Below are 13,324 nucleotides of genomic sequence, written 5' to 3' on the forward strand. Positions count from 1 at the left end.
GATGTTTGCAACAGCGAGGCACATCACAACACAAACATTAAAAAAAATATGTTTATAGTTAAGATGGCTGTTTGCAGTAAGAAATGATAAAGGTTGATTCCAATTTAAAACTGCCGGAGGATTTTCTGTAAATGTCTGTAAACAATAACTGCGGTAATTTTATGATGCTGCATGGGGTTGCAATATTATTGTGTTATATGAAACGGCTCTTTAAGTCCCTATCATCGCTCTGTTGATAATGACAGTATTATCCTCACTTCCTGCCTGACCCAGGAGGAGCCCATCACTGGTGTTCAGGATTGCTGCCAGTGATCCCTCTGTTTCATCAGCCAGATAAGTGTTGCTCCTGTAGAGCAAGAGAGGCTGCTCTGACTGAGAAATACAGTTTCAGAGTCTTATCAAGGCAGCGGTGGGGCTGGCACATACAGGTTCACAGAGGGATCTATACATGAGTGTGCCAACAGCTGTTCGTACACACCGGCCAACACACATCAAGACAAATACATGAACAACAAGAGCTGGACTATTAATTCAATACTACTGCATTAGATGGAATCAAAAATAAAATAGTTGCACAAAATAGTTTCTGCAAGGTGAGATTCCATATACTGCTCAGCTCAAAAGGCTTGTTTTTCATTATCTGAATCCCCTGAAATGACAAAAGTGGTAAAATTAGAAAAAAAATTGGAGGTTTTGTACGTGATATCGACAAATAATACAACCAGGATTATCATAACTATGTTGGAAAAGTTACATCAAAAATGTTTTTCCTGTTTTTTACACATAAACTGGTTTAGAAGTTTAAATAAAGACACGGAGCAACATTTCCTGTCCACCTGACAAATCTAATCAAACATTCACCGTCCTGTAAGCTCTGCTATGGTCTCCACTAACTCTACTAACTACTGCTTGTCTGAGTTTCTTTACTGTTTTTTTTTTATGGATGTATATATTAGACTTAGCTGCACCTTCTACTTGCAACTGAAGAATCGAAATGAGCTAAAAGAAGCTAAAAGCTACACAGTTTTGCAGAGTCGGGTGTTAATTCTCAGTGAGTGTGAACAATCCTCACTTTACATTCAGTAATTGCTTACTGCAGATGTCGGTATTCGGTATTGTGAGAACACTGCATTAACAAATGGAGCCTGTCAGAAAGTAAAAAGAGGTAGAATGTGAGAGGATGGAGAGGCAGTGATGTAGAAAATGTAGAAAGACTAAAAGCTTTGGAAATCCAGATATTGAACAATCCATAAAAAGATAACTTTTGTTTTATATATAAATAGAAAGGTTTTGGAAAATCTTTTAATGTCCAGGGATCAGATTTGTCCCAGGCTGGCTGGAAAGCCAAAGTCGTCGTCAGAATCCAACAGTAGCTTCATCCTGTGTGTGTGTCTCTTTGTGTGTGTGTGTGTGTCTCACCTGTAGACTGCCACAGAAGTGGTAGATGCCAGGGTCTGTGTTGATGTGGTTGTCAATGGTGTTGGGGTTGCGTTCGCGGTTCCTCTGGTAGGGTGTGGTGGTGGAGGTGGTGGTCTGGACGGGGGACATCGGCTGCCACATCCCGACATCTGTCCCGTTCCCGAAGGCCTGGATGGCGTTACCTACGGAGGGAAAGAGAGAGAGAAAGACAGAGCTTATTAGTTTCTTACTATGAATGATGAGATCCAACATGAACATGTTTCTTTTTTATTTTTCTTGCCAAAGTTGGAACTCTGTCATCATAAAAAAACAAACAACAAATAAAAAGTTAACCAAATTAATGATCGCAATAAAAGAAAACAATTGCCAAAAAAGTGTTTATATGTGATGCTCAGAAATCATAAAGAGGAACGCTCGGCACTAAAAATGTACCGCTGTGCTTTCTAAAATAAATATTTTACTACTTCTGTAGTTATGGAAAAGCAAAGTACCTGTCGCACCTGCCATGATACTGAACCTCCTGTTGACAACATGTTCACCAGCCAATCCAGAGTATATACACATGTATATTCCTAAAATAAGCCAATTTTATTGATTTATTTATTTTTCATAGTAAGCAAGTTTGTTCTGACTTTATTTTTTATCCAGATTGAGCTCTTCATGTAGTTATTTAACTGGTAAAACATCACTTAACACAACAGAAACACTCATTGTAAATCCAAGCAGGTCATTTTAGCACCAAGCTGGATCTTATCATGAATCACCTGCTTGTTAGTCCCTGTGTTAAAATAAAGCCAGCCTAAAACCACAATTAAAGGTGAGTTAGAAGGTACTTAAGTTTTGTTATCACTTCCCTTCATTATAAATTCACCACACAGTCAAAAACCTGAGTGCTGATGTGGCTATTTACCATTAGAGTCCATTAGTGGCCCTATTAATAGCCTTCTATGGCTTTGATGTAAAAGACACACACACACACACACACACACACACACACACACACACACACATCAGAGGAAAGCTGAGCTTTACAGAGCTGCTGTTTGAACGTAATGATATTCTTCCCCGCAACAGTGAATTATGACCCTGATACCGTGGTAAAGGAAGGGAAACCTGATCTGCATACAAGCTCTTTAACCCCATTGAAATGCTCATACATACATACATGTGCAAAGACACATGGTGACGTCTACATGATGTACAGCATTTATTCACACTGTTGGACCGAGTAGTTGTTTTTCACTGTATTTCACTGTATTCTTCACCATATTTAAAGCCAACAAAACAACAAAACAACAAAAACTGTAGTACTATTCCACATATAAGGGTGGTGCAGGTGTTTTATTTTAATTAACAATAAAAATAAATATATAAAATGTGCAAACACAATTTCTAATTATCTTATTTGATAAGTTTTTGGAGGCTTTAAATAGAAAAACAAATACAAAATTACAACTAAAATGAATAAATATAACAACAAAAGCAAACCAAACTAATAAAAAAAAAGGTTCCTGTGCTGGCAGAACTAAACAAAGCAAACTAAACTAAATATTTCTGTTTTCATGTGATGGTCATTGATTTAGTCATTTATCTGTCTCCCAATAAAATATCTTTTCATACAGAGTTTATCAATACAAGCTTTCATGAACCATCGGTCTTTTATTTCCTTTACTCTCTCCGTGCAGATACACTATAAACACTTTGAACAACTCATACAGTGCTATTAAGTTATAAAACATTTGTTTGAAGATGTAGCACAATAAGTGATATTGACTTTTACCTGCCTGAATAAGTGCTCTGTCTCTCAGGATGTTGGCACCAACTAGAATTGTTCTGCTTTGTGCTTCAGGAGGGTTTCAAGTCTATCAAGTCAAAAAATTAATATTGATTTCTTGAAACAAATGAACATTTCTTCTAAACTTAACTAAGTACTTTTAGTTGCTCAAAGATTAACCTGAGCCTAACAAAAGAGGCAGCAGGTCATTTTGGTCATTTTTAAAATGCACCACAAAAATCCTACTTCTTTTGTTGCTGTTTTGGTTTGAGGACCTGTTGAGTAACAGTAAGGTTGTGACTCTCTTTGGATTTTGTCATGCAAAAGTCTGATAGTCTAGTAGGAAGGGGGGGTTCCCATGCACCCCACTGATATATTTTTCTAACTTAGTTTTTTGTCATCCTCAAGGTGTCTAGTAAACAAATTTGCATGTTCCTAACTCGAAATATTGTCCAATAGGTCCGTTTGGCGGCCATCTTTGCGGCCATCTTGGATTTGAAGACATCATACAGAGACAAATGATCCCATTTTTCTATATAATTTTGGCATGAGGAATTGATTGAGATGGTTATTGTAGTGATTTTATCAAGTTTGGTATATTAAAACTCGAAAAATAAGAAAGAAGTCTGTATCATTTGCAAAATGACTGTCTACATATGGGTGTACATATGACGCTTGATAAATATATACACAGTGTTATTACACATCTTGACATAAAGAAGTAAGTCAGTAAATTTGTGAATCAATTCTCAGTCCACACTTTTACATTAGGATACCCTAAAAATGTCCTGCAGGGCTGAGGCAGCATCTGCAGCATCACCACTGTTTTCAATATCCTCCAGATGTTGGAGAATGTTTGATGGCGGGTGTTTGTCCAGTCAGTGACCTGCCCTATTATTCTTATTATTACTCTTATGGTCTTTTCTGAAGGCAACCGTGGCAGCGTTCCCTTATTCCTGCTGACCTAGTTCAAGATATTTACTTAAGTGGAACCGGAGGAACCTTCTCCGAGTGTGCTTGACATCTGAGCAGGTCAGAATTACCCTCAGTCTTCTCAACAGCTTGCTTTATGGCAGACTTTGCAAAGGTGATCTTAATAAGATCACAAGACCTCAAATTAAGACTATGAAGTGAAGTAGTCAACTTCTTTAGATTTGTAATCACCTCAGGATTGAGTCTTATGTTTGGACGGACTTGAACACATATTGTTCAGAGCCACTTTACCCAGCACGGTCTCAACCTCCTGTCCTCTATCGTTTCCTTCCTCCCCTCTGTGGAAGTGGCTTCTGCTTAAACTCACCCTGACCTAGAAAGAACCTTTGAGTTTGTTCCACTCTGCACATTTAATAAACGTGACTATTAATCTTGAGTTAAGTAGAGCCGGAGACTCCTTCACTTCATCTGCTTTGCTGAATTGACCTCTGGAAAGACCAGACATCCCAAAAGATGGAGATACTCTCTCTATCACATAGACAAACAGACTTTTTCATAATTGCTTTCATTTACGTCGACGCTATAGAGCGATAAAGGTCATTATTGTGATATGAATCCCAGGTTAGAAGATGATGAGACAAATTACAACTAATTTGATGACAAAATCTGAAAAAAAAAGTCGTTTCAGGTCTCATATCAAAGAAATAAACTGAAATTTTGTAATTTGTTAAACACATAAGTGATTAAAAAAAGAAATGAAGTATAAAAAGCTGCACAAATGTGCCGCCATTCATATCACATTTGCAATAATCAGCACAAAATAAGTAATTGTTGTTTATATCCTGCAGGCCTGACGTGTGCTTTTGCTCACAAATGTGCATGTGCATATTTAATTTTTTGCTTATCCGCGTGAACATGTGATTGTGTTGGTGGAAGCTTTGTGTCGAGACAGCAGAAGGCTGATGAGCGTACTGTAAGTGTTGATGGGCTCTTTCGGAGCTTCTTTGTCTCCTCATCTCAGACCTAATTACTCTCACAGCACAGTGACCGTGTGTGGAAAACAGTTTGCATCTCAAATGAAGCCTCAGAACGTGAAGAGAAAATATATGTTTAGTTGATTCCTGTTTCCTAAAATGTAATAAATATTCTATATCATTGTATTCATACATGCATTGTCCATTATTCCCAATCAATTCAACTGCCTCTGAAGACTTACATTGTCTTTTCCATCAGTAACTATAGAAACACCACTTAATAGTTTGTTTGTAGATTAATAATAAATCTAATCTAATTATATGACATATGCATTTTTATCTTCACTTTGCATATCATACTGTAATTTCAGTATCATGGCACTGACCTGTGTTTGCTTTACAAGATAGCGCATTAGCTTGTAGCTACTTGACCTCATTAGCTTCAATGAAGAATGATAGCAATGCTAACATTATGTTTAGATCACGTAAAGGCTAAAAACTTTCTACATATTTAAATTAAAGCACTTTAGTGCAGATGTTTCATTGTGACGATGGACTGAAAATGTTATGGACAGACCTGTGAACATGAACACAAATATATTATGGATCAAGAGTTAGGCAAAACAAGCCTCTAGGCAGAGTATGTACAGCGTTTCCAATCAGGGTAAATGTGCCGTTTTTACCACTTCAACGGTTTCACCACACTTCATACGAGGTGAAAGTATTCCTATGAGCACACATAGAGCGCTAGTCATTAGGAGTAGTCTGGACAATAAGCCTCAAACCTTTGAGCTTATTACTTCTCAATGCAAAGTAAATGGCACCTCAGTGTCTGTTTGCTCAGGACACATTAAAGCGATTCACAGAACTGCAACACACTATAATATACAAGATATATACAGTAAATTGGAACTGAACCAAAACATTCAAACAAACACACATTTGTGCATCTATACTTGTGAGGTCCCCTAACCTGCTGTATATCTTAACCTTAACCACCAAACTTGTAAACCTTAACTAGCAAAGGTGATAACTTTACAGTCATTGTAGCCATCAGCCGCTAAATAGCTTCATGCTAACTACCAAAAAAATCCATTTGTGCAAAGCTAATCGGCTAAGAAAATATTGAGCTGACACACTGGAACCTCAGATGAGGGTCTAAGCATTTAAAGGCCTCAAAAGCTCCATGATTCTGAGGACAGTTACTTGAAATTAGGCCCAACTGGGTTTTAAAAAGTACTCAGAGAGGATTTAAAAGAAAGCAAACCACAAATTGAAGCCAATAATAACCCTAAAATTTTAGAGGTGTTATAAAGCGTCTCATTAATAGTTCCTAAATGTGTAGACGACTCGTCTGTCTCCTGAGACCAATCACCTATTCTAGAAATGGACGACTTCAACACACTTGACCTGAAACCATATTACTGTAGGTGAACATCAATGAGTATCAACAACAGGTCATATTTGTGTCTATTTATTTTCTAAACCCCAAAACCAAGTCTTACCCCTAAAATAGTCCTTTGATTAAAGTGAGAACCAGACCAAATATCCTCACTTTCAAGGTCTAAATCTCCAATTGTTCCTCAAAAGACAGCAGTATAAGAACACACACACACACACATACACAAAGAGCTTTTTAAAGCACTAAACCAAACATTTGTTTAACCTTTACCAATGCAAACATCATGACGTATTTGAACAAACATGATATCATCTTCACACTGCAGCAGATATTTGTGTTAACAGTGTGGGTTTGCCTCTCGCAGACGGCAACATTACCACTTCATCTCACTTTACATGGACCTGACTGGCTGTAATACTAGAATAATGATCATGTCTGACGGTGTGTCACCTTTGCATATTCAGTGCTTATTCAGGAAACGGGAAGGCATCACATCGGAAAAGCTTTGAATACATTAAAGCGCAAAGTCTTCTTGAGAATATTAAAGCGGTTCTCCAATCCAGTGTTTGGACAAAATAAATTAAGCTATTGCTGGATAATTTACCTCTAAAAAGGCCTCTAAAAAGTTTTCAATTATCAGATTATTCAATCAAACATTGCTTCATTTTAAGAGCTGATATATACGCTGAAATATCTGTTCCCAGTATGACTAGTAAATGAAGAATTACTGGCTCAACATCCCAGTAAATTCTCTCCCATCATCTCTAAACAATAAAACATCTAAAGTACGGTATAAGAACGGAAAGGTCTCTCAGTATTTCCATATTCTCTCTTTCCATCTGTTCTCTCTCTTTCTCCCTTGTAGTTTCCTTCTAGTCATGACCCTGTAGCCGGTCTGTGTCAGGATCTTCAGAGTTGTCAGTTCCAGTTACTGCTGAGCAAGCTTAATGAGAGCAGAAAGAGGGGGGGGGGGGGGGTGGCATGAAAGGAGGGAGATGGAGACAGAGAGCTGAGATGAGCAGAGAAGAAGCGAGGAGGAGAACAAGTGCGAGGAACGGTTGTAATGGTTAAAATAAAGAAGTGAAGGAAGACTAATAATGAAAAGTCAGAGGAGGTGTATTTGTCCTTCACTCGGCTCCCTGCAGTGAAAAGAAGCAAATAAAAGATAGAAAGAAGGAGCTTGTTTTAACCCACATTAACCCCTTTGATCTCACCAATCCCACACAGACACACTCGAACAGACACGCTCAAAATCCTGCAAACATGCTGAGAAATATACATGTACTGAGGCTCACACAATCATGCACACATACGTGCTAAAACACACACTGAAAGTAGCCTTTATTATAAGGCAGAACCAACCTCGTTAACCCCAGCTAGTAGAAAGACAACAGAGCAGAGAAAACAAGAGGAGGGAGGGGTGGTGAGGAGGGGGGAAAAAAAAGATAATAGAAGAGGAGAAGACAGATGAGAGAGAAGTGCTGCTGAAAATGAGGCTGCATTTTGTTGGTGTTTTCTCATCTGGTAACTGTCATTTTGACCGAGAAAAATCAAACCGCCCACTTCGCTTGTGCAGAGATGAACCGCAAGCAGCAACTTATCTCCTTTATTGTGGCTCATTATTTTTGAATGTACACCATTTTCCAGAGCATATGCCTTCTTAGAAACACATTGACCAATTGATTGCTCGATTCAAGTGTCTTTAGGCCGGTTGCTTCGTCAATTGAATGCCAAATTGATTCATTAACACTGCAAGAGGTAAACTTTGCACTTTGGCAGCTGTATAATTGTGAATTTACAGACACTGGTGAATGTGGACTACTCTACAACAAATTGGCCATTAAATCATGTGATGTAACGCCGGTTAGATGCAAACAGACAGCAAAGTCATGATTCCTTCTGTACCAAAGTTTACCAATGAGACGTGAGCAGCAAAAGATTTTGGATGAGTCATTTTGCGGGGGCTTGTAGCTCTCCTGCTGTGAGAACTTCATCAATCTTCATCCCACTTTCCCCAAACCTCATCAAAGGTTCAGTTTATCCATCCACAAAAACATGGAAATTACAGTGCTCCCATCCTAATCAACCAACGCTGATTAACAAAACTACCCACAAAATGATTATTATTAAAACGTATTTGATATTTTTATCCACCGTCTCATAGTGAAAGACTTAAGATATTCTTCACTCTGTCCGACTTTCCTCTCCAGAAAGAAACTTACAACTAAGTAAGTAAGTCTAGTGTGAGTCTAGTCTAGCGACACAGTTTGTATTTCACCCTCGCCATCCTAGGCTTTGATAGCAGTACTTTTATTTCTGTCACATGATGTTTGGCCAAAGTTCATTCATCTGGTCAAGTTATTTATGAAATTCGGCAACATGTGATATAATCTGAATAATTATTTTCATGATCGATTAATTGATTAGTTGTCCTGCCTTTAAAATGTCAGAAAATGGTGAAAAATATCAATCATTGTTTTCCAAAACCCAAGATGGCGTCCTCAAATGTCGTTTGAAAAAACGTTGTTTTGTCTCGACCGACAGTCCACAACCAAAAGATACTCAGTTTCCTTTGATAGAAGACTAAAAAAACTAGAAAATATTCATATTTAAGAAGCTGGAATCAGAGAATTCGGAAGTTTTCTTCTTAAAAATGATCCTTAATGATTAAGAGATTGTCAAAATAGTCGTTAATTAATTTAACAGTTGGAAACTAATTGATAAATTAACCAATTGTTGCAGCTCTAAATCTGCCACTTGATGACTTTATTTCAATTGACAAAGTGGCAAAGTGCCATCTAAAAATAAAAAGCCTGCAATCTGAACGTTTTGTGTCTTTGTTTTGCTAATACAAAAAGATTAATAAGAGATAAAAGATTTAATAATAGATTTGTTAGCCTCAGCACTTAGCTAATCCGAATATTTCATCAACCTGAAACTTGATCCAAAATGGAACTGGCCATTAGAGCCGAACCCTAATCACCACTCTGTCATTTCTAATCTTTGTAACTGATACAATAGGTTCACTTTCACTGGAAAATCTAAATGCAATCTTAGCAAACTAACCATTTATTGACCCTCATCCCTACCTGTTATTAACAGGAAAATCCACCTTTTGTTTCTTAACCTGAACCTTTGAGATCAACAGAGATTTTGTCATTTGAAGACGCTCACACCGAATTTGTTACCAGACGGTCTAATAGCCCTCTGTTTCTCAGCAACCATCCTTTAAATATGTTCGAGCTCGGGGTGATTACGAACATTCATCTAGCTTAGGTGTCCTTGAGCAAGATACTCTCTTCATGACCCTGGATTCTGACCTCCGTACGTGGATCAATGAAGACTCAAGTTACACTTAAAACTGTGCTGTAGAGGATAAAAGCAGGCGGACTGACACCGAGCAGACTATCAAAAACAGAAGGAGCCTCTTATCTCCGCCGCTCGGTAGGAATGCCCTGCAATTTATTAATCTTGTCCGGAAATAGGTGCGTTTATATGTGTGTAAATGGTGTGCATGTGTGTGTGTGTGTGAGAGACAGTGAGTGTGTGCATGTTTGAGGGAGGTGTTAATTAAAGTCACGTAAGAGGGTTGGATGAAAAAGCTGCTTTCTGGCAGAGATTTGCAGGACAAGTTCAGACACACACACACACACACACACACATTCAGATATTGTGGTGCAATATGACTTGTTTCTCTACAATGTAGAGGGACAACAATGCAAGCATGGCAATAGGATATATTTAGTGAGAGGGAGAGGCCGAGAGAAGAGGAGACAAGACAAGAAAAGAAACGAGAGCAAGAGATGAAAAAGACCAGAAGAGCAGAGAAAGCAACAGAACAGAACCGAGCAGAACAGATAAGACAGTAGAATAGAGTAGAAGAAAATAGAATAGACGACAGCTGGTCAGACAGCAGCCGAGCAGAGGAAAGGAGGCCGGGGGAACTTACGGAGGCAGGTGTTCTCTGTGAAAAACTCCGTGAACTTGTCACACTCGTCCTTGTTGTTGCCACTGTTGCTGCAGTCACAGTAGGGAGACACGCTGATCTTGGGTGAGCGCAGATAGTTGGGAGTCATCACCGTACCTGCAGCAGGTGGACGGGGAGGAGCAGTTTTTTTTCATTAACTCATTCATCGGTCTCTGTTTTAAGGAAATACTTATTGTCAAGGCTGATAAATATCAAGAAAACAGAATCTTTAAATCCTTTAAGAGTCAGAGTTATCATCCTCCTTCTGTGCTAAATGATGAATGTCATAATAACAAAAGTTAAATCATTGTAACTGTTATTTCTCTTTCCCTCCCTCATGTACAGGAGTAACACAGTGTGGTGGAGTTTCTGCAGGAAGCAGAATGCAGAGGAGCCGGAGTGAAGAATAGGCTCTCTCACTGTGCGGGAAAGTAAATAGCTTCAGTCAGTGATTTCTCACTCCCCCAATAGATTGTTCCCTTGCGCTGGCCGCACTCCAAAACAGGCCTTTTTTGTTTTGCAGTAGGCAGAATGAATTGGCGCTGTGTGGACAGTGTGTGTATGTGTGGTCTAGTTTAGAGACTTGTGAGGACCGACTCTTTGACAGCTCACTGTTGTGAGGACATGATGGGCTGTGAGGACGGATTAGCTGATGCTAGAGATAAAACCGGATTTAAAGAAAAACTCATGTTTCATACAACTTAGGTTTCATTTGCAAGTGTAGTCAGTCCAGTTCAGCAGATCAATATCGAACTAACTGACTGTATCGGTTAAACATGCCCAGCTGGTGATTATCAAACTAACTTCAGCCTGATGTTGGACTGTTTGTTCTCCTCTGCTTGTGTGGTGAGTTTTTCATCATACTTCCTCTCCTTTATATGACAGATTGAGCCATTTGACTCAACTTTTCCCACCTTGTTAACATGTTTTTTTTTTTCCCTCATGTTGCAAGATGCTGCTCTAATCACAAAGCAAACTTAAAATGTGATGATCGATCAATCGTTGTCATCTGAGCTAAATCAGACTTATCCTGAGGTATCTTGCCTCTTCTATTTTTTTTCCAAGGATTAATGTTAAAACTTCCACATTATCAAAGTTTTTTTTCCTTTTTTGAGACTGACATCTCCACAATATTGGTAATATCATAATATGATACCTTTTATCTTATCATGACATGAATATGTAATTTATGTAATAAATATGACAAATACTTATTATGAACAATATGATATGGTACACACCTACCATTGCTTTATTTGAAGGTAAAACCAAAAGTTGCCACACTGGGAATCTTAATAATCACTTTCTGCACAGAAAAATTGCACATATGCACAACTGAGGCGAGGAAGGTATCAGGAGTTTGTCTGTGAGCTGCTGGGGTCATTTCACCGTTTGCCTTTGTTTTCTCTTCCAAAAAAGATCTGGCCAACCTGGAGCTTTGTTCAAAACCTTTATTGCTTAATGTCCAATCACCTGCATCTCTTTACCGTCTGACTTCTAATGTGACCAGTTTCCCGGATTTCAGCAATTACCTCAGTGAGTGGAATGCTATTGATGTAAATTTTAGTGATAGTCAAATCTTTCAAAAAATCCAAGTTACAATAAACCTCATTTATCCTTTGAAGAAAAGGTGTAAGACAAGACTGACCGGTAACAGTCATAGGAACTCACCAATCAGACCCGAGTACGCCAGCAGACAGTCTGCGTAGTTCTCCTTCAGGCAGCCTGACAACGAGCGAGGCTCCGGCTGGCAGTTGGCAAAGAAGTCAGCCAGACGTGATCTGCAACACACACACACACACACATCCAAAAATATTTTAGAGCCAAACATGATTATACTTCTAATAGATTTTATATGAGAAATTCAGATGGCCAATGTGACTGGAATGTGCAGCAAAATGGCCGGTCCAAATGAGTGTACTCTGGAAGTCATTTCTCTCAATGCAATTAGCCTCCTAAATGGCTGCCGTCAGTGAAGTAAGATGACCCTCTTACGTATGCTGCGGCTGTTTCATATCCTGGAATGAACGAGGCTAAAGGCAATTCTCCTCTGGCAAGTCTGTTCTGTTTCATTTACTGCCTTCACAAATGTTTGTTTACACTTTTACCACAGGTGCAGTGGCATGTGAAATTGAAATGGAGTTTTGGATTCCCAAGGAATTCACCATTTGAAGTGAGATTGAGTGTGATATACTGGCTTCTTGACACAAACCAAAACCTTTTAATGCCACTTTTGGACTCTACAATGTTTAAGGAAAAGCCAGTTTTCTTTTACAATCTGGGTCTCATTTTGCAATTTTTCACTCCTGTCACTGATGATAACGTTTCCCTCAGAATATTAATTGCTGAGATTTTTTGGCAGGGAAGGAACAAAAGCGGTCAGGTTTACTATAGGCTGTATTTCCCTGTAAAAAAAGGTTGGTCACACTATCTGAATCATGTATTTGGCAGTAAAACCAGAATTAAGCCCACATGAAATGCTATAACTCCTCATTCCACTTAGTTCCCCGTTGAGTTTTCTTGAAAAATTACAAGGACATTTATATTTCTCTCCAATTGTTTTGAAAAAATTGAAACTCTGGCTTCTCTGCTATATGCAAGCATATTAATTTTCCTCTTGTCACATGTACAACTCATAAAAACATTGCTCCACAGCACTATTAGTGGTCAAGAACTCCACAGTTTACCTTTAACGCACCTCACTTTGAATTTAGCTATTTAAAAAGAGCAGATTTCTGTTTATCTGAAGAGTTATAAGCTAGTAGAAGGAACTGCTTGCAAGCATTTACCAAAACATATACGCACACAAGCATATATACACTCACAGTGTGATCTATCTAATCACACCATCCTGT

At 38.5% G+C, this 13,324-nt stretch overlaps 1 protein-coding gene across 3 annotated transcripts in view; it reads right to left on the reverse strand.

Moving 5' to 3' along the window:
- Positions 1-13,324, reverse strand: part of gfra1a (gdnf family receptor alpha 1a) — a 102,798-nt gene that overhangs the window by 12,902 nt on the left and 76,572 nt on the right. For all 3 annotated transcript variants that reach the window (XM_067610638.1, XM_067610639.1, XM_067610640.1), the window contains 3 exons: positions 12,141-12,250; positions 10,452-10,586; positions 1,420-1,601 (listed from right to left, as the gene is read on the reverse strand). In XM_067610638.1, coding sequence (XP_067466739.1) covers positions 1,420-1,601; positions 10,452-10,586; positions 12,141-12,250 — 427 coding nt within the window. The remainder of the gene's footprint in view (positions 1-1,419; positions 1,602-10,451; positions 10,587-12,140; positions 12,251-13,324) is intronic.

The sequence above is a fragment of the Thunnus thynnus genome, chromosome 14 (assembly GCF_963924715.1).
Source record: "Thunnus thynnus chromosome 14, fThuThy2.1, whole genome shotgun sequence".
NCBI classification, from domain to species: Eukaryota; Metazoa; Chordata; class Actinopteri; order Scombriformes; family Scombridae; genus Thunnus; species Thunnus thynnus.